Source organism: Danio rerio, chromosome 10 (genome assembly GCF_049306965.1).
Source record: "Danio rerio strain Tuebingen ecotype United States chromosome 10, GRCz12tu, whole genome shotgun sequence".
In the NCBI taxonomy this organism is placed as follows: Eukaryota; Metazoa; Chordata; class Actinopteri; order Cypriniformes; family Danionidae; genus Danio; species Danio rerio.
This window is the reverse complement of record NC_133185.1, coordinates 29825268-29851921: the sequence shown is the minus strand read 5'-3', so window position 1 is coordinate 29851921 and position 26654 is coordinate 29825268. Positions and strand designations below refer to the sequence as shown.

At 35.6% G+C, this 26654-nt stretch overlaps 2 protein-coding genes across 15 annotated transcripts in view; both read left to right on the top strand.

The window, feature by feature from the left end:
- The first annotated feature begins 594 nt into the window (after nucleotides 1–594).
- LOC110440085 (uncharacterized) lies at nucleotides 595–2540 on the top strand. The gene is made up of 5 exons (XM_021479511.3): nucleotides 595–775; nucleotides 856–1308; nucleotides 1652–1779; nucleotides 1999–2105; nucleotides 2206–2540. Exons 1-5 carry the CDS (start codon nucleotides 628–630, stop codon nucleotides 2339–2341), a joined length of 972 nt encoding a protein of 323 aa, XP_021335186.3. The 5' UTR covers nucleotides 595–627; the 3' UTR covers nucleotides 2342–2540.
- Nucleotides 2541–12009: 9469 nt separating this feature from the next.
- si:ch1073-15f19.2 overlaps nucleotides 12010–26654 on the top strand; it is a 78089-nt gene continuing 63444 nt past the window's right edge. For 10 of the 14 annotated variants that reach the window (XM_068223963.2, XM_073914750.1, XM_073914753.1 and 7 more), the window contains exons 1-2: nucleotides 12010–12252; nucleotides 13975–14027. In XM_068223963.2, coding sequence (XP_068080064.2) covers nucleotides 12182–12252; nucleotides 13975–14027 — 124 coding nt within the window. In that variant the 5' untranslated portion in view covers nucleotides 12010–12181. The remainder of the gene's footprint in view (nucleotides 12253–13974; nucleotides 14028–26654) is intronic. The other 4 variants (XM_073914749.1, XM_073914757.1, XM_073914747.1 and 1 more) reach the window with 1 other exon arrangement.

Below are 26654 nucleotides of genomic sequence, written 5' to 3'. Positions count from 1 at the left end.
TCTTCAGCTTAATCTTTAATTTATCAGAAGTTGCCACAGTGGAATAAACCACCAACTATTCTGGCATATGTTTTACACAGCAGATGCCCTTGCATCTGCAACCCATTACTGGGAACCACCCATACACTCTCACATTCACACACACTAATACACTACAGCCAATTTAGTTTATACAATTCCCTTATGGCCCAACATGCAAACTCCATACAGAAATTCCAGGACTCGAACCAGTGACCTTCTTGCTGTGAGGTAATAATGTTAACCACTGAGCCACTGTGCCACCATACATTTAATATAGTTTTGAGTGTTATTGTTTGGAGCTTGATTGTGATAGACATCTGAATCTTGCTTGTAAATATTCTGCAATGTTCCCCCACAGAGTCTGTTCGTTTGCATTTAGGCTAAAGGTTGTGTCTAATCATTTCCAAAATATCAACAGCAGTTTCTCAGAAATAGCTTATAGTCTAGACCACTTTTAATAGCTTAATGTCACATGATTTCTCAATTTGACTGGTTTAGTCTTATATCCGTTGTGATTACTTACTTTAAGCACAGGCGATAATAAAGAGCAGAGCTGAACTACATATTTGTCAAAGAATAATAGTGTTGGACTGTTAAAGAGCAGACATGTCTGATAATATTTATGATGATGTGATCAGCATTGGGTCGCAGGGAACAGAGCGAGTGGAGATGATGGTGGATATCTATGAGAGTGTAGATTGTGTAAATTATCAGGGCTTTAGGACGAACAAACCACAACCACTTCAGCAAACAGGTAATCACTGTCATTTCTTTGATACCACAACATAACAGTTTGATCATTCGGCCATTTAACCACATGTCTGTGTTCTTTAGGAAGTGATTCAAAGAGGATCAGAAGCTCCAGAGCTACAGTGTGTTTAGGACTGTTGTGTGTTTTTCAAATGATTGCCATAGTACTGTTTTGCTTCTACATCTATTCAAACAAAACAAACAACACACAAGAGATGAGCCAGTTTCTGACCAACATTACCAACCTCACAGAAGAGAAAAGCAAGATACTTAACAAGATTACCAACCTCACAGAAGAGAAAAGCAAGATGCTTAACAAGATTACCAACCTCACAGAAGAGAAAAGCAAGATACTTAACAAGATTACCAACCTCACAGAAGAGAAAAACAAGATGCTTAACAAGATTACCAACCTCACAGAAGAGAAAAGCAAGATGCTTAACAAGATTACCAACCTCACAGAAGAAAGAAACAAGATACTGACCAACATTACCAATCTCACAAAAGAGAGAGACCAGCTACAGGAGAAAAATAAGGGTAAATATAAATGACAACACAAATATACAAACATTTCCAGCCGTGTTTAAAAGAAGTCTAATAGATGTCTAATAGACATGTAAACATGGATGTCTTGGCTAAAACTAGGCTCAATTTGGGCTGTCTGTGAAAATCTAATAGAAGCAATAGCCCAAAACGAGACTAGTCATCAAATACACAATGAATGGCATGTGAAGTCTTACAGCCCAATCATAGTTTAAATGTTTATTAGATATCTTAAACACAAAATTCCTTAGTGGCTAACAACAACTTTACCATCTTTGAGTACAATCTGTTAAATAAGTTTTGATGTTCAGTGAAATGTTGAATGTTGTGTTTACAGATGAATGGTTTTACTATCAGTCCAGTTTTTACTTCATTTCCTCTGAAGAGAAGAGCTGGTCTGAGAGCAGAAGATACTGTTCAGACAGAGGAGCTGATCTGATCATTGTAAACAACAGTGAAGAACAAGTGAGTGAAGTATACTGTGTTTGTATGTTTTCAAGATTTCAGTGAGAATTGGTCTAGCGGTATAGCTTTAGCTTCAGTGGATAAAAAAAAGAAATTCACATCAATGGAGAAATAATAAATGTCACATCTACACTCAGCTATTTGTGTGTTTGTGTTTTTAAAATGATTACACAAATGTGGCATTATCAGACTACAATGCAAATTATTGCATCATCTTAGGATATTCTTAATAAATTGTCTGGTCGTATTGCTGTCTGGATTGGTCTCACTGGCAGTGGTAAAAATAGGAGTTGGACGTGGATCGATGGCACCAACATGACCACTGCGTGAGAAACTAATCTGATTATTATATATTAAATTATTCTCTCAGTCAGTATCATATAAAACAGCAGCACTGAACCTCTCTAATGCCAATCTGTTGAGCAGGCTCTGGAGTCATGGAGAACCCAACGAAGCTGGAGGAGAGATCTGTGCTGTGTCTCATTCATCAGAATGGTCTGATTATAAGTGTCATTATTCTTTTCAATGGATCTGTGAGAAGAGCTCTTTAAAATGTCATTAAAGCACGTTTATGCTGTAAATTATGAACAGACATGAAGGGTTTTTTTCTGTTAAGTACAATATGATACATACGTTTCACAAATACTGTATGTAAGATTGGTCTTAACACAGTAGAAGTTAAACACATCTTGTTGAATAAGAATGGACAAATTTGCAGTATAATGCTTTTTATTTGTAATAAATTTTTCATATTTTTGTTCTGAGTTGAATGGCTTCATCTGATGTTGCTAACAATATGAAGCTGCCTGCCCGGAGACCTGACTGCATGATCAGACCAGCACTTCCAAACCTATAGCTAGGGTTAGCATTAGGGTGACGTGTCCAATGTTGCTACTTGCTAGAAAGTGCTGGTCTGAGCGTGCAGTTGCAAGATGCAGTCTGTAACCATGAAGATGTACTGGACCAGCTCCACTAAATAGTGGACATTGTATCGCCCACTGAGGGAACGCCCATGCTACTCTGACTGTTGGGTTTAGGGTAGGGGGAAGCGTAGGGGATCATCCATTACGTAGAGGACCTGGTCCAGTACATCATCAAGCTGCAGGCTGCTGCGAGGACTCTCTCTGCAGTTAGGTCTCCGAACCTGCCGCTTTACCTGACCCAACAGGTCTGAGAGTGCAGTTAGGTCTCTGGGCTTGTAGCTTCACCCTACTCTATGTTGCTCTGTCTGCTTTTAGTTTAATTCATTTATTATGTTCCCATCCTTTTATTTTGTAACTGTCGTAGGTATTATGGCACATCATACCTTTTTAAGCCATTGCCTTTGTTGTGTTAGCACATGTTGCAGAAGTAACTTTTGTATAAAAGAATGAAGGATACTGTGATTTGTTTTATATTCAGTCCTTTAGATGTTTGCCAAAAGCAATATCGAAGTAAAAGATCATGTGTTGGAGTAGTGTTTTACTGATGACATTATATTTCTTAAAGGAACAGTTTACCCAAAATGAACATTTCTTTACCATTTATAATACTGAAGTGGTTCTAAACTTGGCCTATAGGAACTCATTGCGAGTGTTGAAGCTGGCTTCTGCTGATGAAACTGCAAACTATCTTGAGTAAACTTCATTTATTGATTTAAATCTCTGACTTAGGCTGTTCTTCATCTGACAGACTGGTCATTCTTTAGGTTAAACAGTAAACTTGTGAGCCATAGTTCCTAGGAACAGTTTAGAACCACTTTAGTATAATAAATGGTGAAGAAATGTTCATTTTGGGTAAACTGTTCTGTCTCTCTGGGGCAATATGCCCTCCGGAGATGAAGATAGCTAGTCAGACAGGGCTTCATACGTGAAATAGTCGAGTTAGGGATAATTAATGTTTAGTTGACCACTGTCTGATTTATACTTCTGCGTCAAATGCACACAGAATGCTTTGGCGCAGCCTACGTGTGGATGCATAGCCCTCGCCGTCGGCATCGATGACTGCGGACGAATGAATCATATAGCGGGTCTGTGTGATTGTGGAAGTGCGCTCTTTCCTACTCTGTGTGATGACGCTGGTGCCTCTCTCCTTGGCTGAGTCTCAAAGGCTGTGGAGGGAAGTCTTTTTAAACCTTTATTTGTGTTAATGCCTGTTGTATGTTAAGTTCGCTGCTATGTGTGTGAAAGATGATTAGTGAGGTGAGTGAGAGGGACATTTGATTACAGGGGATGCACTTTAATTCTGTGTGCAGTGTGGATTGTGTTGGGTGCTATTCGAAACATTGTTGTAGTAATGTGTTAAACTCAATGTGTGTAAAGGAATGAGCTTGATAATTGTGTGTAGCCTTTGAAATCTATATCTCTAGCCCTGGTACCCGCATTTAATGTGCTCCTGTTCTTAAATTAAATAAACATTTACTCTTTTGTACGTTACATTGTTTGTGGTGTTTTTCTGATTGACATATATATCAATAAGGTTAATTGCAATAGCAACGCACCAACAATGTGCCTTAACACACCTCCTTTATGGACCAGAACACCTATGAGTCCACAAAGTGGTGCAAATGGATTTGCTATTGAAACAACGTTGTGCAAAATGTGAAAATTAGGGTTGCGCTGGTCTGAAAATAGCAACAAATGTCTTGCGACTTGTTGCGCCAGCTGTAAGATAGGGCCCAACATGTTCATTTTGGGGTAAACTGTCTATTTAACTCCATGTTTGGTGTCATCACTTCATGTACAAGCACTTTAAATATTTACCGTTATATTTTGTATTTTATACTCTATATTTTTCCAGTCTAGACTGCAAAGTCAATGTTTAAATATTACTATATATGTATATAAATTAATGGAATACTACAGTTTATTGAACATTAGTACAAATTTTGAAAAGATTTTTCTAAAACTCTTATCAAGAATATTTTTTTGCATTTCTTTTCATGCAAAAGCTATATGTATGTACTGGTTTTATGTACTGTAGTTAGAGGAATTGTGGAAAAATCACAGCTATGCATGGATGGATAAAAAGATGGATAAAAAAGGCTCGTCAAACTGAACTGCACTGCAGAGGGTTGAAGTATCTGAAGAGGTCTTTATGTCAGTAACTTTCTCTCCATATTCTCAAGGCCAACATTTTTGTCCTTGATGGTGAAAACTTGATATTTAATAATTCACCTCACACTGTTTTCAAGCATTGCCAAGCTTTCAGGGTAGGTGAGGCTTGAATGATAAGTAGCATTTAACAGGGATCAACACAACACGCACACATGCACACATTAACACATCTTTCCCTGAATCTGCTGGTCCCGAGCTGCTGGATAATTTCTTGATTTTCTGTTTGCATTTACCACACTCTGTGAGACCCTTGCATTTATGTTGTGTAAGCACGGACCCATGGTGTCCACCTTTAAATTTTTAACCACTCATGGTGTGATGACATGCTGCGTCCAAGTCCTCCGGAGACGGTTTTGTTTACAAGTTCAGAAATCGTGATTTTCATAGATCAAAATGTGAATATAAACTTGTTAATATTTCTTTTTCCGTTTACACTTCCCTGACATGGCAGCAAGCTTTTAGCAGCAGAATATGGAGCTAAGGAAGTACATTAGGTGTGTAACTGTGAGAATAATGCGAAATGTAGTTATCCTTTCATAAACTAGCTAAGCGCTCATTAATCACAATTATGTACAACTCTGTTCAACTCAATGCATTTAGGCGTGTAGAGGTGGACAAGATAATATGCTGAGGTTTAAACTGAGCATAAGAATGGGCAACAAAAATTAAAGGTACAATATGTAAGATATTTCTTTTAAAATATGTAAAAACCACTAGAAAAGTTATATATTTTGCTGACATATCCCAATGTTTTGAAGAATTATCGTATCTGAAGAAATAAGCTATTTTAACCAGAATGTATTTTGGGTCACCATGCTAATGACATCACACACCCTCAATTTCTGTTTTGGTTTGATAGAAAACAGGGAAATAAAGATAGAAACCAAAGATGCTTCAATACATTGTGCATTTTATTAGACTGCACAGAGCAGCTTTATATCAAAACCTTAAAATGTAATTAGGATGATAAAACAGTGCTGATGCTTCTCCATGTGATCACAAGGAAAAGAACCAGAAGGTTTCTGCAGGATTCTTGTAGGATGTAATAAAGATCACAAACTAATGTATGTCATCAAAACTATGCCTTTAATTGTTGTGAATACATGCCCTCTAAAGGCAAAAAATAGATACTGTGCCTTTAAATGAATTTGGGCCAGTGCCAATATTTCAGAAACTGATGAAATACTGAGATTTTTTTTAAACAACCATATCAAGTGTTAGCAGAAAATATCAAATAAACCAGACTGATTAGAAAAAATGAGAGGACAACATTAACTTAAATAACCACTTGTTATACCCGAGGTCTGTGGAAAACAAAATGTCAAACTTTGAAGCAGATGAGTTACAACAACTGAAGAAAACGCTGGTGACACTACTGTCAACAAAGAACAGTAAATTGAGAATACAATTTACACACGCTCTCCAAAACTGGACTAAAGATTATTTGGCATATGTTGCCTTTGGTAAATGGGATGTCACGGTAGCACAGTGGGTAGCACAATCGCCTCACAGCAAGATGGTCAGTGGTTCGAGCCCAGCTGAGTCAGCTGACATTTCTGTGTTTGCGTGGGTTCCCTCCTGGTGCTCCGGTTTCCCCCACAGTCCAAAGACATGCGGTATAGGTGAATTGAATAAGCTAAATTAGTGTATGAGTGTGAATGCATGAAGTGTATGGATGTTTCCCAGTGTTGGGTTGCAGCTGTAAGGGCATCCTGCGTAAATCATATACTCGATAAGTTGCTGTCGCGACCCCAGATTAATAAAGGGACTAAGCCTAAAAGAAAATGAATGAATGATTTCTCCCAACATTGGGATGGTTTATGACTGCAGAGCAAAAAAAGCTTCTGTGCAGTGTATTATGGTGTGGGGTGTATTTTCTTTGACACATTTAGGCCCCTTAGTACCAGCTGAGCATTATATAAAGCACTAGTTCTCAACCATGTTTTGTAGTCCCTATGGACTGCACATTTTGCATGTCTCTATTGGCTCACAGAAACATTCCAGGTCCTGGAGTCTCTGCTAATGAACTGATGAGTTGAATCAGGTGTGTTTGACTAATGAGACATGACAAACGTGTTGGGGTGCTCCGGGAGCGTGGTTGAGAACCACTGATTTAAACGGATAGTTCAACCAAAGCTGAAAATCCTTTCATCATTTACTCATTCTTTATGTTTTTACAAAATGTAGGAAAAATATAAATTGATTTCCATAATAATTGTAATTCCTACGATTCCAGTGGTTACAGGATCCTAAAATTCTTTAAAATATATTTTTTGTATGTGTTTAGTAGATAAAGGAAATTATAAATGTATGAAACTACTTGAGGGTGAGTTAATGGTGACTAAATGTTCATATTTGGATGAACTCTCCCTATTCACAGCCTACCTGAGTATTGTTGTTGGCTAGGTCAATCAAGCGTATCCAAAAATGGCAGGATATCATGCAATTTTTTACAAAGCCTGAATGACCTTAGATTGGTTTCTTGAACATGACAGTGAGTTCACTATATGTATGCTCAACTGACCCTCCTCAGTCTTCAGATCAGTCCAATAGAGCACTGTTGGGATGTTTGGGAACAGGAGATTCAGCTACGTCTGAAGCCATTTTGTGGCACTATGACGTCAAAACGGATTAAAATCTCTGAAAAATGCTTAAAGGAATCTATATGTGTATTATATTAATATTTTGCAGAGATGGAGGACAATGGAGCACTAATGGTGTATAAAACACCTATGACAAATGGAGAGATATTGTCTTTTACGACGGATTGGAAAGGGTCTCCCATTAGTACAATAGAATTTAGTGCCATGTCAACGGATGTGACCGAATTTAAGGTGTTAATGTAATGTATGTTCTCTCAATGTTCACAGGAACATTTCACACTCCGATGGGAAGACCTTTGATCATGTTTAATGGTCTAATGCAGCATGTCTGCCATGACATAAACAAGAACCTATGACATGTAGCAGTGATGTGTTTCCTAGCAAGCTGCTATCTAATCCATTTATGTGTCTCCATACTGACCGGTTAAGTGTTCCATTTCCACACACTCAGCAAAGTATGTCTGTAAAGCAAAAGTTCCCAAAAGATGTCCACAAGAAGTGCGTATTTCACTTTATGCAGACAGTTTATGCTGTTTATGCTAGCAAAATGTCAAAGCTTAGCCTTCAAACAGAATTGAAGCAAATCAATGCTGACTGCTGACCGTCTACGGAAGCAAAGAATGCATGTTTAACTCCTGAGTGGGTAAAACAGAAACCTGAACCCCTAAAGCCATACTGTAGTGCAAACTAATCTTGATTGAGACAGAATGACATGTAGGTGCTGAGATATGCATTTATGTTAGCCAATGAGCAGCTGCAGTGCCAGCTGTTATTCAGGGCAAATTGTGTACATTGAAGAGTAGGACGTATAGAGCCTCGGGACCATGATGTTAGATTGCTCAGGTCAAAGAGTGCCATCTGACATAGCTTTGCACCAGAGTCAACAAGCTGATTATTAATTTTAGTGTTAGTCAAGCTGTCAGATTTAACCTTGAAATGTCAGAACGCACAATGCTGGTTGATTTTCCAGCATGTGATTAAATATGCATCCTTGGCTCTTCATGAATCTATATTAGCCTACCGTAAATCTGAATAATATTGACAGGAGAAAAATATGACAGATCATTTACATTTATTCATTTGAAAGACACTTTTGTTCAAATATACATACTAAATGAGTTGAGAAGTTTTAGACAGTGTTCAAAAAAGCTAGAAAAAAAATGAAAACATGAAGTTTTTTTCTTTTCTTTTGTTTTGTCAATCAGCATTTCAGATGTAGTTGAATCTACCAGCAAAGAAAATGTTCTGTAAAGTCATTTTTACAGTTGAATTATTAGCCCCCTTGGTTATATTTGTTCCCCAATTTCTGTTTAACAGAGAGAAGATATTTTCAACACATTTCTGAACATAATAGTTTTAATAAATCATTTCTAAAAACTGATATATTTTATCTTTCCCATGATGACAGTAAATAATATTTTACTAGATATTTTTAAGACACTTCTATACAGCTTACAGTGACATTTAAAGGCTTAACTAGGCTAATTAGGCAGGTTCGGGTAATTAGGCAAATTATTGTATAACAATGGTTTGTTCTGTAGACTATCAAAAAATAAATAGCTTAAAAGGGGCTAATGATTTTGACCTTAAATTGTTTTTAAAAAATGAAAAACTGTTTTTAATCGAGCAGGAATAAAACAAATAAGACTTTCTCCAAAAGAGAAAATTTATTGTCAGACATACTGTGAAAGTTCCCTTGCTCTGTTAAATATCATTTGGGAAATATTTTAAAAAGAACAATAAATTCAGATGGGGCAAATACCGTGACATAAATCAATAAGCAAATGAGTGATGAAAAGATTTCTGCAGTTTTGCCATGTTTCTTTGAAATCTAATTTAATCCTGGGTGAGGTTATTAGATTCAACGTGCATTTGTTTATCACCAAAGCCCCCTTTGGCAAGGATTTTATCTGTCAAAAATGTTTGTCAAAGATCCAAAAAGGTATTTTTCCCATGTCGGGGAAGAGATTTGTTTCATTTTTTCCCATTCAGCCATGAGCCAGCCCGTCATCCTCATATCCTCTGGTTAAAGGGCGGATTGTGAAGGGCTTATGCAACCCAGTCTGCTTTAGAGCACTAACACCGAGATGAGCTTGCTATATTTCAGCAGGAACAGATAGTGATGACAGCCACAGAACAACACACACAAATAAGCATCTAAGGATGCACATAGACGCAGAAATAAACTCACACATTCAATCTGTGTCTCATTTATATCTATCTCAGGGGTTTTAATTCTTTCAGATGCCACAAACTACCAAATATGAATACATCCTACAACATAAAAAGCATCTATATCGTTTCTAGTACATTTTATACTGTATATATGTACTATTGATAATAATCATTATTATCATCATCATTACTATTATTATTCATTCATTCATTTACTTTTCGGCTTAGTCCCTTTATTATCCAACATATGTTTTACGCAGCAGATGCCATTCCAACTGCAATACATCACTGGGAAACATCTATACACATCACAAACATACAATTTAGCTTACCTAATTTACCTATGCCACGTCTTTGGACGCACTGTGGGGGAAACTGGAGCGCCTGGAGGAAACTTACCCAGGCTCATACCAGCAACCTTTTTACTGTGAGGTGATCGTGCTACCCACAGCACCACCGTGATGCCCACTATTATTATCATCATTATTATTTGTAAAGTATTTATATTTATTTTAATAATTTTAGGAGTGTTGATATGGATCCTAATTAATCATAATAATGTATTGAATTAATTTTTATGTCTGTAATAATCTGCTTATAAAATGTATTGGTATAAAAAATCATGAGTAAAGGCAGTCAAATTGAAATAATTTTGCAATACATTAAATAATTACACCATCCTGCAAATGTCACAAATACAAATTTCTCTTTACATCTATAAACCGTCTAATGCACACATTATGATGAATCTTAAAAAAAATAATAATAATAATTCTCTTTTCTTAAAATGGCTAAACTTGAAGTGTTTTGAAAATAAATTTGAAAAAGATCTTTTTTTAAGGTACTTTATGAAATGTTGCCATATGGCAACAACGTCCAACAGTGGCTGTAAATTAGAAATTTCAAATTTTAAACTTTCCTTAGAATTAATAATTTTGTTGTTTGAAATGATTTAATTTTGCAGCATTATAAGCTTTAACACAGAACTTATAAATGACACCTTATACACACTTTCCCAGGACTCATATTCCAACAGCTTTCATTCATTCTATTCTTTTTGCTGAATATTATTAAAAACAAACATAATATTGTATTCTAATGTATACAACATACAGTAAATATAAATATTTCCTCCAGTAAATATTATATCAAATAAATAACAAGTTTGATAGATGCATCAGAATAATGTAGCTACTAGCTAACAATGTTTATATATAACATTATATACCAGTGGTTTTCAAACTGTGGTACATGTACCACAAGTGGTATGCAGGCTTCCTTCTAGTGGTACGCGGAGGAATCACTGAATAATTCAAGTAAAAAAAAATGAACACACTTTTAACCCTTTAACATGTACGATAACAACAATGTGATCAGGAAATTGATTTTAATGGGCTAAACTTTTTTATTTTATTTTCATTTTTCTAATGTTTGCTATGTGTTCTATCATTTAAGGTTATTTTCCTCCCCATACTTATAACAGTTGTTGGGGTGTATCTCGTATTTTTGTATCCAAATGTTGACAGGTATAGTTTAATCACTTGCTACTCTGACACAGCCTACTCTAACGAGCAGTAAGTTCTAATTTCTAATTTAAAAATGTAAATTTAATTCATATATCTGAAATACAAGTTGACGTTTAGATTTCAAAGAAGAAAAATAAGAAAATATATACAAGCAAAATACAGTTGAAGTCAGAATTATTAGCCCCCCTGAATTATTGGCCCTCCTGTTTATTTTTTTTCCAATTTCTGTTGGAGAGAAGTTTTTTTTTCAACACATTTATAAACATAATAGTTTTAATAACTCATTTATAATAACTGATTTATTTTATCTTTACCATGATGACAGTAAATAATATTTTACTAGATATTTTTCAAGACACTTCTATACAGCTTAAAGTGACATTTAAAGGCTTAACTAGGTTAATTAGGTTAAATAGGCAGGATAGTTTAATTAGGCAAATTATTGTATAACGATGGTTTGTTCTGTAGACTATTGAAAAATAATTTTAAAAATAATTATCGGCTAATAATTTTGACCTTAAAATTGTGTTTAAAAAAATAATGACTGCTTTTATTCTTGCTGAAATGAAACAAATAAGACTTTCTCCAGAATTAATGCCTAGAGAAATTGCGCTACAGAAAAACACTGCAGGTCATGTGACTTAACCAAAGCACGTCATTGGCTACTCTTAGGTGTTTTCTTTCCAACAACAAAAATATATATAATGTTGGTCTTTAATAAACAGTGGCAGGGAAATGAACATAAGTACCGTGTTGCCATATGGTGACACTGTGCAGTAGAGGGTTAATGTTTGCACGTTTAGCTAAACCTTTTCATCATCACACTACAGGCCCGCCCACACCTGCGTTTCCATTTAGGCTGTTATTAATGGCTGCCGCCTGTCTGCACTTGACGTGTGAACATCGAACAAATTAACCATAACTTAACTACTGTTCTTGGCTACATTAGAAACAGTTTACAGATATCTTTTTATATCATTTATTTTGACAAGGTTGAGAAAGGATGAAGAATGAAAGAAAAGAATGTTTGCTTTGTGCATCGATAAAGGTGTTTCCCTTACAACTAATCAAACCGTGAGTTTACAATTCCATTACTCTTTGTTTACAAAGGTTTTTTTAGTCTATTGATAATGATTAAAACCCTGTTAAAACAATCAACATATTACATAAAATACACACACTACCAGTACTAAAACTTGGAAACATGTTTTGAAAATATCATGAGTTGATTAGCACGACACGTTTCTTGCTGTCATCAGTGATAAAACATTTGGTCTTTTACATTTTTTTTTCTATAAATACTGTAAGAATATAGTATATTTATTTATTATTTGTTTAATCAGTAATATAAGAAATATTGTGTTACAAAAGGTTCTATTTCAAACAAATGCTGTTCTTTTGATTTTCTAATTCACCAATTTCTCATTAAAAGTATAACAGAATGTAAACAGTAACATATTCACATATAAAAAAAAAATCTTAAAATAATCATGAGAATAGTGCTTTTCATGTGATCAAATAAACGCTGACTTGCTGAGCAGAAGACTCTTCTGTTAAAACATAAAGAGAAAAAATTGTCATTTTCCTCAAATGTTAAATGGGTTCTTGGGTTATAGCCAGGGCTGGACTGGGACAAAAAATCGGCCCTGGCATTTTTGGACAGAGCGGCCCACTACATCAATCAAAATGCTTCCCATCTGTGCACGCCCTTGAATAACTTACCAACTGCTATTCTGTAAAAGTCCATCTTGTGTGTGCGTGTTTTGAGGGAGCCTATATTAAATAATGAACTTAACAAAAACTGCCTGCTGATGCACACAGTAAAATAAAGTTAAATAATAAAAGCAATGTGTCAGAGACCCTTAAAAACGTTTAACTCAACAATGAAACATCAAACATAGCTTAAAGATTGTACATAGTCAATCTAATTAACTTTAACAAATTAAAAATGCAACAAATATTTGTTTGGGGCTGAACTACAAAAATAAATGTAAAAATTTTTTTTTAGTTTTGCTTAAGTTGCATACTAGTTTGGTCATGTATAAATATCATTTTAAATATTATTGTAACTATAAGATTACATCATGCTGACGATCAAAAACAAAATGTCATGATATCTCAGGTGATTGTCTTCTGACCGAGTGCATTTTAAAATACATGAATGACACCCATCATAGAGTTCGAGAAGCTTAAATTCTTTATCATTTGTAAAATAAAGACTTGCGAGTTAAGGAAACAGCATAGGAGGAAGTTGCCGCGGGCCTTGGTGCAGATGAAAAGTTTTTTTTTTAAAAGTATATTTATACAGACAAATAGGTAACTAGATAGAATAGACAGGAATATATTGATCTGTGCTCCGCTGTGCGCTGGAGACGCAAAAGGCAAATGCCTGCTCGCCGTTTCTGCTCTCTGGCGCGCATGGGGTGAGAAACAGGCATGACTCTTCACTATTTTAATACACACATTGCAAGCTTACACAGAACGCAAAATAGAAGTTTGTGATTTGGTCAGCCCAATGTCAATAAAGCAAAGAACCAATAGGCCGCAGATTATGTCACATGGGCCGGTCTGTACAGAAAAGAATCATCTGCTCAGTGTTTTATGGGCTGATCAGATCATAAGAAGATGATCAGCGCGGCCCAAAAAGTACGTCGGCCCACCGGGAAACTGCCTGGTCTGCCAGTTAGCCAGTCTGCCCCTGGTTATAGCTGTCTGTATTCTTCATGTCCTTGTCTAGAAGATGGAGTGTTTCCAACTCTTTGGCACACCAGCTTAAGGGTGTTTTTGTTGTTTCAGTATTACAACATGGCTGTGCTGTTTGCTTGTCCAGATACTTTGGCCCATAAGCAGTAAGTTCTTAAACTTTCTTTTTTCCTTTTCTCTGTTCTCACGCACATACACAAATACAGACGCAGTCAGGCATAACAGCAGACTCTGCAATATTCCTGCTGTATTTCAGAGCAGTAGGGAATGGAGCAGGGCCAGAGTGTTCAGTGCGGACCCAGAGAGTGCTGTAGGCTCATCAGATAAGATCGGCCTAAACTAGCAGGGCAGTGTTCTCGACGTCATTGGCATCACAAAACCAGCTTCCCCCCAAAATAGCCCAACACGTCCGAGTACTTGTTTCTGAGGCCTATAAAAACAGACAGCAGAAAACAGGAGCGGCGGAGAGAGTAGGGCAGTGCACGGGACAGTCCGAGAAATCAACTGTCCAAAAAAATCACCATCTCCTTTTAGTTCTGTCTTTACCCCTTTTCATTTCCCCTCTCAGATGTCTCCAACCATCCATGTCTTTTTTTTTTAGTAATTGCACACAGTGTGTGAACTGTTTTGACAGATATGGCCCTTTTCGCTATAATGGTTTTTCATTTATGAATTTTCTATGGATTATTCGCAAATCCTCTTCCAAACACACACATCAGCAGATTTTAGACTTTACCTCTTATGACACTCACAAATTTCTTCTCCACCCAGACCTCAATTGAGTTGCCATTTATGAAAAGCATATATGTCTGTAGACAGCATATAATCCACTGTCATTACAGTTGAGCTGTATTTCAACAAATGCCAGAGGGGACGCTTATAATTTGCAGCAACAAATGGAGAAAGTCTCCTCCTTTTGAAGATGATTGTCTCCAGGATCCTATTCTGTTTTTTTGAGATCTCTCTCACTCTCTCTGCAGTCTTATAGACACTGAGGTTGAAAGAAAATCTTTCAAAATTAGCAATTAGTGGAGTTCACATCAGGGTTACCTTTGCCCACCTTGTGCTTTGTCCGTTAAAAGCTGAAATATTCTCTGACATACCCAGTGATTTCAAAACAGTCTTGTCATTTCCATTGCGTTGTTGTTACATACACACTTTCTTATTCTTATCTCCAAATCTGTTGTCCGGCTTCTAGAAGGGAGTTTTATCATCATGTACTGTTGTGGTTATTTTTAATGTCATTCTTCTGAAAATCTTGTTATTACAGTCATTCGATCAGTCTGACTCAATCTAGGCAGTGTAAAGCTCTAAAACAAGAGATTACAGGAACTGTCATGCAAGCAAGAAGATTAAGGTTACTGACGAAAAAAAGTGATATCTAGTCAAACTTCTCTGTGGAAAAGTTGAGATATTGTTATATAATCATCACTGCCAAAGGCATCATCACAATCTAGTGCACGCAGACATTCATCCATGGAATAATTCTGCTAATCCATTTTCTATGGCAGTGTAGTAGACATATGTCCACTTATAGGATTTATGCTTAAATGTAGCCTAAACTGTCCTCATTTTAACTTAAAGCATTTTTTCCCTGTATTGAAGCTTATTGAAAAATTTATGTATACTACCATGAATTACGATTTAGTTTATTTTGACTAGGGCTGTATTTATATGATTTATGTTTTTAAAAACAAAAACCTTTTCCTACTCAGAATTTTTGTCCTGTTTCTAGTTCAAATATCTACATTTCAAAGTGAAAATAATATTATTTCACTCACCCCATTTTTATGCAAATTTTTGAGGACCATGCTTTTTTCCCTCCTCCGACACTCCCCCCTAAACAGAGCTGGACACGCCCACTTTTCTGACTTTTTCCAAAGTAGAGGTGTGAAAAAACCCTGCTGAAACAAGAGGGTTTCACGGCCCTTTAAAGGGGTGGTCTAGAATGTAATTTTTAAGCTTGGTTGTGTTTATAAGATGCAAAGAATGCGTGCTCATGTTTCACTTGAAGGAAATCTAGTTATTTTTCCATATATCTCACTTTGATTATATACAGCTACTAACATGAAAATGACTGATATATTTCCTAGTTCCTCTGAAAGACCCGCCCTTAAGTGACTCTGATTGGTCATCATCATAATATGCTGCGATTCGCGGATCGGCTCCATGTCACGCCGGTACAAGCACAAGCTGTTTTGTTAAATCATGCTTGCTATGTATTTTATAATTCTCTGCAACATAATTAATATTGAACTGTAAGCACTGTCTTTGTGTTGTGTTCTTTGGAAGCCCAAATACAGAAACAGAATAAGCTCTGTGGAAACGGCAGTGTTTGAACCCATTTTCAGCTTCATCTCTGCTGTAACGTTACAGCGCCTCTGGCCACGGCCCTTAGCTGCGCAGTGTGTGTGCGCAGTAAACAAACCTTTGTGATCTCACATGGGGCAGAAGTATTTTTTGTAGTGCCCTAAATTCGTTCATTGTAGACTTTGCTAAGCTAACTCTGTAAAAATCAAGGTCTCCCTTTGCATTGAACTTTGAGCATTTTACATTCAAAGATGTTGTTTATGTTCACACAACTACATTACACATCAACTAAAGTTTGAAATATGATATCATAGTGGACCACCCCTTTAACGAAAAACTTTTTACTTATTTCTACTGACGGTGGAAACTAATCAATATTTTTCCTTTCCTTTTTATTTATTTATTTATTTATTATTTTTTTAAGTTTACTCTTTATTTTTAGATTTTTTTTTTTTTTTTTGGATTGGAAACGAGACAAAACAAAGTAAGAAAACCATTTATTTCTATTGTGATCTCTGTCACTGGAGACTGATGGTCTCCCTAAAAGTAGTCAAATAATACTATTTAAACTATCTTGTGAAAATGTATTCATATCGAAATATTTAGTGCAGAAAAAAAAAGTACTGCAATATCAGATTTTCCAATATCGTGCAGCCCTATTTTTGGCTACATTTCGAATTGTATTTAAGTTTTGGCACTTTAGGGACCCAATACAGACTTCTTAATGTGACATAAATAGCATTGTTTTCAAAACCCAAAATATTTTTTTAGCAAGTTGAGAAATTTAAATTCATTTGTTTGGAAGTGATTGTTTAAAGAATTTTTGTTTGTGGCATGACTGTATGAATAATGCCTCGGTCAGATCACACGATTTTTATTGCCAATTACAAAAGTTACTATGTCAGATTATGCGTTATTAATTTTTAAAATTTTATTTATTTATTTATCTATTTATTTTTCATGATAAAATCTTAACTTGTCGTGGGTAACAAATGTGCCAGACCGCACGTTCCTTCACGATCAGTCATCTGACATCTGACAGACATTTTTTCTCAGAGCGAAACAAATCATCCACCCATATAGTTGATTACTGGAAGGGCAAAAAATATATTTTTAATATAAATTTCATTCATTCATTTTCTTTTCGTCTTTATTAACTTGGTCACCACAGCGTAATAAATACATATTTCAAATACAAATTTCTAATATAAATTTCATTTGCTATAAATTTTTTAATTTTGATGTATGTTTTGTTGGTCAATTTAGTTATCTCTAAACAAGAATAACGGATAACATTTAAGGTAATTCGCTTTAAAACAAGTTCGCTATATGTGGCAAAACACAAGTTGCTGTGAGATTGTGTTGCTTTTTTGATTAAAATAAAAATCTAGCCTAAATATAATTAAAGCGAAATATTAACAATTTCAGAGAATTCTATATCAAACTGTTTGAATTATTAATGACAAATTTGAATAAGCACTGTACATCTCAAAAGTATGAACTTATTTTGTGAAGAAACAGTTCTTATACTTTTAAGTGTGTAACAGCGTGATTATTTCGCCATTCCTTATTCCTCATTTCTTACATAAGTTCTTATTTTCTCATTCCTCATTACTTCTCTCTCCTTATTTAACCCTTATCCGGTTTCCTCTGCAGTCCAAAGACATGGGCTACAAGTGAATAGGGTAAGCTAAATTGTCCGTATAGTGCATGTGTGTCCTGGTCCTCCAGGTTGGGAGTTTAGGGGTTGGGCTAATAACACACCTTGTAAAAAAAAAAAAAAAAAAAAAAAAGGATGTTATGAAACACCAAAAGGGTGCAGCTAAATATCAACTTTGATATAAACTGCCCAGGGAGTAAGTAAGTATTAGAAATCCAGCAGCAGGTTAATCTGATTCTAATGTGATCTTAATTTTAGTCTAAATCTGATCTAATTATGCATTCAGAAGTTAATAAAGATAACATTATTGTTGCAGCCTAAATACAATGCATAAAATGTTGAATAAATATATTCATTATTAAATAACAATCATTCAAACATCTCTAACAAAGCCTCTCCAGTTAACTGTCAATTTTGCACATCCACCATGTTTGTAGTTTAAAACTTTTTACCCATGTTTGTATTTCTAATCGAATTTACATCAATGTCCAATGTATTTTGCCCATTATTAAGTAACAAGTTACTAATATCAGGTCACTTTAGAATATTAATTTCAATGTACTGTGATTTGGGTCCTACTAGTTATATTTTCAAATATAGGATTCATAGTATGCAAATTGAGACGTGACTCTAATACGCTAATTCTTTGACAGGTTTTAGTATTATCAATTGCTACAGTATTTTAATATTATGTTTCCTAATTCCTACAACTCTATATTAAAAGCAGAAGTTGAATAAAGAGTCCTCTAAAAATTATCTGAAAATATTGCAGTGAATACTGTCTGTGATCTGACCTCATTTATCTCTTCAAAATAATAGGAAAAAAACACACCTCCGACACAGATGCTGTTACTGAAATGTGAGTTCAGCTGATGCAAGACAACAATCATCTATTGTCAGAGTACATTTAATTTCCAAAACATTTATTCTTAGTATTTAGCATGCATGAATGACACTACAAAGGCATTCTGAGCTTTGTCTTCTTTGTTTGAATAAGCATTAAGGCCACCTCAATGTCATGTGACAGAACAGGATGTCATCTAAATCAAATCAGTGCTTTATAATTCAATTTTATGGCGTGCATCGTATTTAATATGCAGTCATGGGTGCTCTGCTGTAACCTTCAAGCAAGCACTGTAGAGATTTTGTTTTAATATAATGGTTTTTTACACAGATCTAGCAACTACATGTGGCGTTATTTCAATAACAAATGTTGGAGCCAGTGGTGTAGTAAACAAAAAGGTGGTGTACTATTACCCATCCAATCCAGAAACGACGAAAGACAATGTTTCTTTGATTCATTAGCTATATATATATATATATATATATATATATATATATATATATATATATATATATATATATATATATATATATATATATATATATATATATACAGTTGAAGTCAGAATTATTAGCCCCCTGTATTATTAGCGACCCTGTTTATTTTTTTCCCCAATTTCTGTTTAATGGAGGGAAGATTGTTTCAGCACATTTCTAAGCATAATAGTTTTAAAAACTTATTTCTAATAACAGATGTATTTTGTCTTTGTCATGATGACAGTAAATAATATTTTACTTGAAATTTTTCAAGACACTTCTATACAGCTTAAAGTGACATTTAAAAGCTTAACTAGGGTAATAAGGTGCACTAGGCAGGTTAGGGTAATTAGTCAAATTGTATGATGATGGTTTGTTCTGTAGACTATCCAAAAAAGAATTAGCTTAAAGGGGCTAATAATTTTGTCCCAAAAATGTTTTTAAAAAAATTAATAACTACTTTTATTCTAGCCGAAATAAAACAAATAAGACTTTCTTCAGAAGAAAAAATATTATCAGACATACTGTAAAAATGTCATTGCTCTGTTAAACATCATTTGGGAAATATTTAAAAAAGAAAATAAAAATCAAAAGGGGGCTAATAATTCTGACTTCAACTGTATATATATATATATATATATATATATATATATATATATATATATATATATATATATATATATATATATATATATACTAAACATCAGTTACCTGTAACTATTCTTTCACAGAAGAAAAAAACTTAATGAAATGTAGGAGTGCTAAAGGGACACCCATGCTGTTTTTAATTTTACTTGAAAGTTTCAGTGAGACATCATTCAGTTGATTTGTTGTGATCTTCTTTGGAAATTTTCTCACAGCTGCTGCGATCGTCAGGGGGCGGGGAATGGCGCAAATTAAACAAATGCACCAATTGCAACAAATTAGGATGCGAGTTAAAAAAGACATTTGGTAGACAGTTAAAGGAGACCCGAATACACATAAATTAGAGAAGTCTAATCACCAAAACAAGTGAGTATACCGAGGGTATACGCAATTATTGATCCTCGGAAGTGGTAATACCCAAACAGCTCGTGGAAAAAAGTAGGCATACTGAGTAAGTATACGTGCGTATAGCATGGACTACGCCACTGGTTGGAGCGCAGTATTACAAGTCAAGATCGCATTTATGTAATAGCCTTCAAGCATGCAAATCCTTTACTTGCGTGCCGATTTCCTTTGCTCGTGCTCAAAACTTCTTGCACGCCCCCTCAAATCTATGCTGCTCAAGCGCAGATCTTGTACACTCTCAAATAAATGCTGCTGAAGTTCGATTGAGTGTGTTTATGTAACGAGTATGTCTCCAACATTTATTAGATTTGCTAAGAATATTTATGAATGTCTCCAATAGACCTATAGAGCGACATTAATATTTTCTGAAGTAAAGTGAAATGGCTATACGTCGTGTTTGCTGGCCTCACGCATCACGCACTTGTCATCCAGTCAGTCACCACATACCCTTAAAGGGTTAAACAAATGACGCATGGCACTATTATGGTTACAGAAAAGTTTGCGCTGTTATAATTCACTTACCTTTTAATACGTTTTGGTGAGATTATCAAGCGCTATAAAAAAAGAAGAAAAAAAAACATGACTGAATGTTTTGAATGAAAAGCTGTAATGTAGCCATGGCGGGATCAGTTTTTACTTGGCTCCCCGCCATGGAAGAATGAATGCAGTGGAAACCATGTATTTTATATATTTATATTAGACACAACTTTAATGCTTGTATTTGCACCAGCTCTGCGATCCATACACACAACTTCACACCTCGTGTTGTCAGACATATCAACATTCCGAGATGGCTAAAAAGGGGCTAAAAGCTATAGTAAAACATGCTCTTTTCTTTTAAATGGTTACATTAATCAAGTCTGTTTAATATATTTTCATTAAAGTGGAAACCAATGTACAAAATAATGTAAACTTGACTGCTTCACTTTTACTTTAAGATAACAGACTAAGCATTTAAGTATCAATACAATTCAACTAATTTATAAGTTATATTTAAGTCGATATTTATGGATTGCATCATGTTATTAAAGATAATGCTTTAAAACTCTAATTTGTGCACGTAGATAAAATACATTAAAATATTTTATTTATATTTTATGAAATAAATAGTTTATCTAAACATGCTGCTCCTATTAACACAATTGCCCACATTTAAATTCAAGTACTCTTGTTTTGGGTATACCAATAACAACAGAACAGTGCTCAGAGAATGAGGCAAAGTGAGGTGAGCTGATGAAAGTGTGTAGCATTTTCAGTGCCACTCTGACAGCAGTAATCTAAAAACACCTCTATTTTGCTTGCCATAGCGAGCAAAGTATTTTAATGGTTGGAGAGAGGATTGGCTGTACTGACACACCAATGATATAGTCACATAAAAGCCTACCTTTCAATATCGACTAAGTCTGAAGCAGTTATCCTTGGCTCAAAGGTATTTCAGTCCCAAAATCATCCATTTCTGCATGCAGGAGTTACTAACGCTACACTAACAGTTTATTTAGCCCAAGCATCAAACGCTTACAGTCTGTAGTGCAAAGCTGCAAAAACACTGTTTCAAGTTCGTCTAGATAAACTCCAAACACTCTGAATGTAGAGTTTGCTTAAAAGCAGACATTTTCCAGCGGGAGGTCGATGGGGATGGAGAAAACAAAATTTTGCATAGCTGTGCAAACCTAAAATCAAAAGACCTCTCCCTTGCTGCAAACAGGAGGGAATTTTTTTGCTCTGGCAAGAGTGTGTTGACTAATGACTAGGGTTGTGACGATGAGGAAATTTCCCCACCGGTTAATCGACATGTGACAACACCGGTACCGGTATCACTGTGGGAATGAGCGTTTCTTCTTTTCCTCTTTTTTTTTCTGCTTTTAAATAGCTTATAAATGCATGCGTATAATACTTTCACTTTCAGTTTTGCGGGAGTTGCCAATTCGGCGTCAATTATTTGAATGGACGAAAAGGAAACAAAAAAAACAACAAAAAAAACAACAACAAAAAAATCACTGTTATTAAACAAAACATAACTTTTATTAACATAACGAATAAAACACAACAATGCAACAGGCTGAAAAATCTGTGGAAGTTGGAACCATACAAATAACAACCATAAACGCCTATATTAACAGCTTAGTCCTTATGAACAATCCGTTTATAAAATACATTATTAACGAATCTATAGGCTATTAAAGAATAAACCGAATATGAAAAAAATCCAAAAAAAAAAAAATGTTAAGAATTGGAGCATTATTTACAAAAATGAAAAATTTACAAACATCACCGCACATGTGTCAGTTTACAGCTTTTGTAAAGATCAGACAGCCTACAGATCACACAATCTCAATAAATAACATGTAAATGTATAAATATTTCGATAAGTATTGTTATTGAATATTTATAACTATATAATCTTGCTTTTTGGTTATTTTGATACAGCTTTGATCTCTCTTACAAGTGGCAGTTTACAGGCGCTGCATAAAGGCTGATTTATACTTCTGCGTCAAATGCCGGCGTATGCCATGGCGCTGACGCATAGCCCTTCGCCGTGGCCGTCGGCGTCGCTGACGTGCACCTCTCAAAAATTGTAACTACACGTCGCAACGACGCGTAGCGCAAGCTCTGTGATTGGTCTGCTTGGTAGCGCTGACGAGTCTGGGTGGGACCGAGAGCTACGCGAATCGCGCGAGCTGAACGCGAGCACAATGGAGCGATTGTTTACAAGTTGTGGAGTCCCGTAAAGGAGCTCCTGATGGAAAGTTTTGTTTTGTGTTTACCTCATAGTTAAAGTTGTTGCACATCCGCCGGTTCCTGCCTCAAAATGAGCGAGTTTGAGCCACTTGTACATCCAGGAAGTGTTCAGGAAAAGCAAAACAGCAAAGAAGAAACTCGAAGAAGCGCACATAAGTATAAATGCACAGCTACGCGCGTTGCATGTGCCGTGGGTCACGCCGGTCACTTGACGCAGAAGTATGAACCAGGCTTAAGGGCGTCTTACACTGTCAGTGGCGGAATACACACAGCACTGGCAAGACGTTTTATTTTTATTTTTATTTGTTGCAGATTTGCGTGTTGTTCCTTTTTAAAAATACCTTTTATTTTTAAAATTTCTCAAGTTAATGTTGTCTATCGATTAACATAATCTCCCTCGGATTAGAGTTCGGTGCAAGTAAGACTATTGACCAACACCGTCCTGTAAGTTTACACACTGCATAGACTGTAGGTCTAAAGCTCTGGTGTGGTATGAATTACATGTTTTAAATGACAGCGAGACATGCTACGTTTAGTTTTTATTGTAAAATATACATTATAACCCAATACACAGTAAAATAATATGTTTTGAATGGCTTGTCTATTGACGACGTATATAGCCGTTAATTAAATAGGCTAAGCATTATTAATATTAAAACACATTAATACAAACTAGCCACTCTTTGATTTCTTTTTCGCTTGCGTATATTTTTATCAAATGAAAAATGCAATGAATTGTTTATTTTGGTTTTCATTTTATTAGAATAATAGACCTATAAATAATAGGCTACACAACTCCTACATATCTTTGGCTCCAATTGCGTATTTACAGATATCCTACCAATAGACTTTTTTGGCTCAAAGACATTTATGCCTGTTAATTTCAGTGGTGTATTTTGACAGATTTCACAAAGGCTTCAGCTATTCTACCTGTCAGCTGCACCAGCCTAAGTTTTGCAACTTGACTTGTGTTGTGGCTCAATGTCTGAATGAGAGAGCGAGAGAGATCAGACCTCAGATTAGATGTGTGGCCGCACGTCTTAGTTACTTTATTGCAATTTTTAATATTGGCTTATCTAAATGAACCTTTCATTCGATTAAAAGCCGAAATATTGCCAGACAGACAAAGCAACTTTCGTTTTTTGAAGAGAGCGGCCTCAGTTATAAAAGATAAGTGTACACACAGGATGCACTCTTGTCGGCCTATTTATTATTGATTTTTTTAACATTAAACACATAATCAAGTGGAAAAAAAACAGCTGAACTTCGGAAAAAGTGCTCACGTTGCCACAATGTTGTTTTCTCTGCAGTTGGATTGCTAAATTACTCGTTTTAATAAAAAAAATAAGATATTTATTATTAAACATTGTGAGATGATGGTCGCGTGATTTTTAATATGAGAGTATGTGTTGCGTATTTATTGTCATTGATCTATTCGTGACCCACCCATAGTTAAACATAAAGGTGTGTTGAAGGTGCATGTATAAATTAGTTTCCTCTAGATACTGCCACCTTTGTCAGGCAAAGTTTGCAGATTGCCTCATTAACGTCTTCAGGTTCTCTTTTGCATTTAGTTTGAACCCAAAATATTGCCAAACAGGCGCTTTTGCATTGAGTTTTGACAATAAATCGTCCGCCATCCTCTTCCTGTAAATTCGACTCCTCTTTTCTCCTTACATGATAAATGAAATATGACCCATTGTAGCTATGTTCAGATTTTAATTATAGAGCATGCTCTCGTCTCAAGTCAATTATTTATAATTATATTTTCTATTTAATTCAAATAAATGTTCAATAAAAAAAAAAAACGATACTTAAAAAAAAAAAAAAAATGTGGGGACGGTGTCACGGTGGAAAAGTGATGTCACCGGTGTTGCGTCTTAAAACCGGTATCACCGTCAACACCGTCTATCGTGGCAAGCCTACTAATGACAGTTTAGCAGTATGTGAAATCCTGTAATGTAAAGACCTTGGGAGTTAGTCTTGATGTCCCCATTTAGGCTAAAGGGACATCATAGAGTTTTGCCTTCCAAACAGTGCCAGTCGGGCTGGCCAGAAACCCTGCTGCTCTCTCTGGAAGTCAAACTCTAGGCTGACATGTGACAGAGCCACTCAAATCACTCCCACCACATACTGAGAAAACATTAGCGATGACATGCTGTGACTTGGAAGAACGGTAGCAAAAAATGTTCTAACAGTAAAACTGATCTGAAGTTCCTGTCCATTTGAAAACTAGTGATGCTTGTAGTTTCTGAAATGGGTACAACCTGGTCCCATCACAATTCATACAACATCTGAAACCATCTGAAATGAGTATATGATGCAGTTTTTTTAGTGAACACTAACAGCTCCAAGGCATTCTTCTTCATGATATCTCCTCTGATCTTTTGCCTTTGGACTCTTCTGCTGTCAGAATTTCTTATATATCAGATCTACCCCATCAGACTTTAAGATGACAAATTGGAGCTCTCTGATGTTAGAAAATACATGAAAGTTTCACTTAGCCCTTTTCAAAGCTAAGGCTTTGAAACAAGAAGCAGTGAAAGAAATACAACCAGGTGCCTGTGTTATAATGGTTCAAACCATCTTTAGTTCAGATCAAACAAAAGAACTCTCCTTGTTTTAACCTAGGGCTGTTTAACGTCCAAGCTCGTCTGTCTAGATGTTTTTTTTATTTTTTTTATTTTTCTTAAAGTCCCTGTTTAACTGTTTCAGATGTATTTAAATGGGATTGGCAGTTTTAGAAGTACATCTATTAGAACAATGACGAAACTAACAGCATGGTCGAAGGTTAAATGCATCTTAGCCTTTTCTAGTGCTTCTGAAAAGAATTCTGCTATCATCCCATGCTCTTCAGTTATGTTTATTAGAGACCCAGTGCGCACAGACTTGTTACGGCCAGATATTTGCATATTTTACATTCTCATGGGCAGGATCTCGACATTCTGAAGTTAGTTAGAGGATGCAGGGTTAACTAATACTCAATTTGTCTGGTTGCCTACTGCTCTCTCATACTGTAGTTTGGTTTATTTGTCACATACACTTTTACATACAGTGAAGTTAGCACTTTTGCCTCACAGCAATAACATCATTAGTCCTTTACCTTACTATGCCAGTTGACGTTTCTGTGCTGAGTTTACATGTTCCCTATGTGCTCGCGTGGGTTTCCTCTGGGTTCCCTGGTTTTCTTCCACCATCCAAAGACATACATAATACACTCTCAGAAAAAAAAGTGCGAGAGCCGTCACTGGGGTTGTACCTTTTCAAAAGGTACATACAGTATTTGTACTTAAAGAGTCCATAATGGTACCTCAAAAGCTTATAGTAGTAACTAAACATTTTAAGAGATAAACTTTTGTACTTTGCAGATACTAATTTGTACCCTTAAGGTATCTATACCGACCTTTTAGGTACAAATGTGTACCTTTTAAAAAGGTACCACCCAGTGACACCTCTCATACCTTTATTCCTGAAAGTGTAGGGAAATTGACTAAACCAAATTGGCACCATAGTCAAGTTTTTAGCCTACAATATTTTTCCCTGATTAAGCATTTGCCATTAGCTACAATAAGTGGAGGAGTTCTAGAGATCTACCTGAGCTTAAAATCCCCTCGGCTTGCACACAGGAGGGAGCCCAGTGCTCGAGGATCTTTTGATCTCAGGGCTCTCTCCCGGGACAGCATGCCAAACACAC

Excerpts from the sequence above, each read along its gene's own strand:
- LOC110440085 (XM_021479511.3), top strand. The coding sequence starts at position 628 with ATGTCTGATAATATTTATGATGATGTGATCAGCATTGGGTCGCAGGGA. Across the intron at positions 776-855 it reads ACAACCACTTCAGCAAACAG|GAAGTGATTCAAAGAGGATC; the intron begins GTAATCACTGTC and ends TGTGTTCTTTAG. Across the intron at positions 1,780-1,998 it reads TAAACAACAGTGAAGAACAA|GATATTCTTAATAAATTGTC; the intron begins GTGAGTGAAGTA and ends GCATCATCTTAG.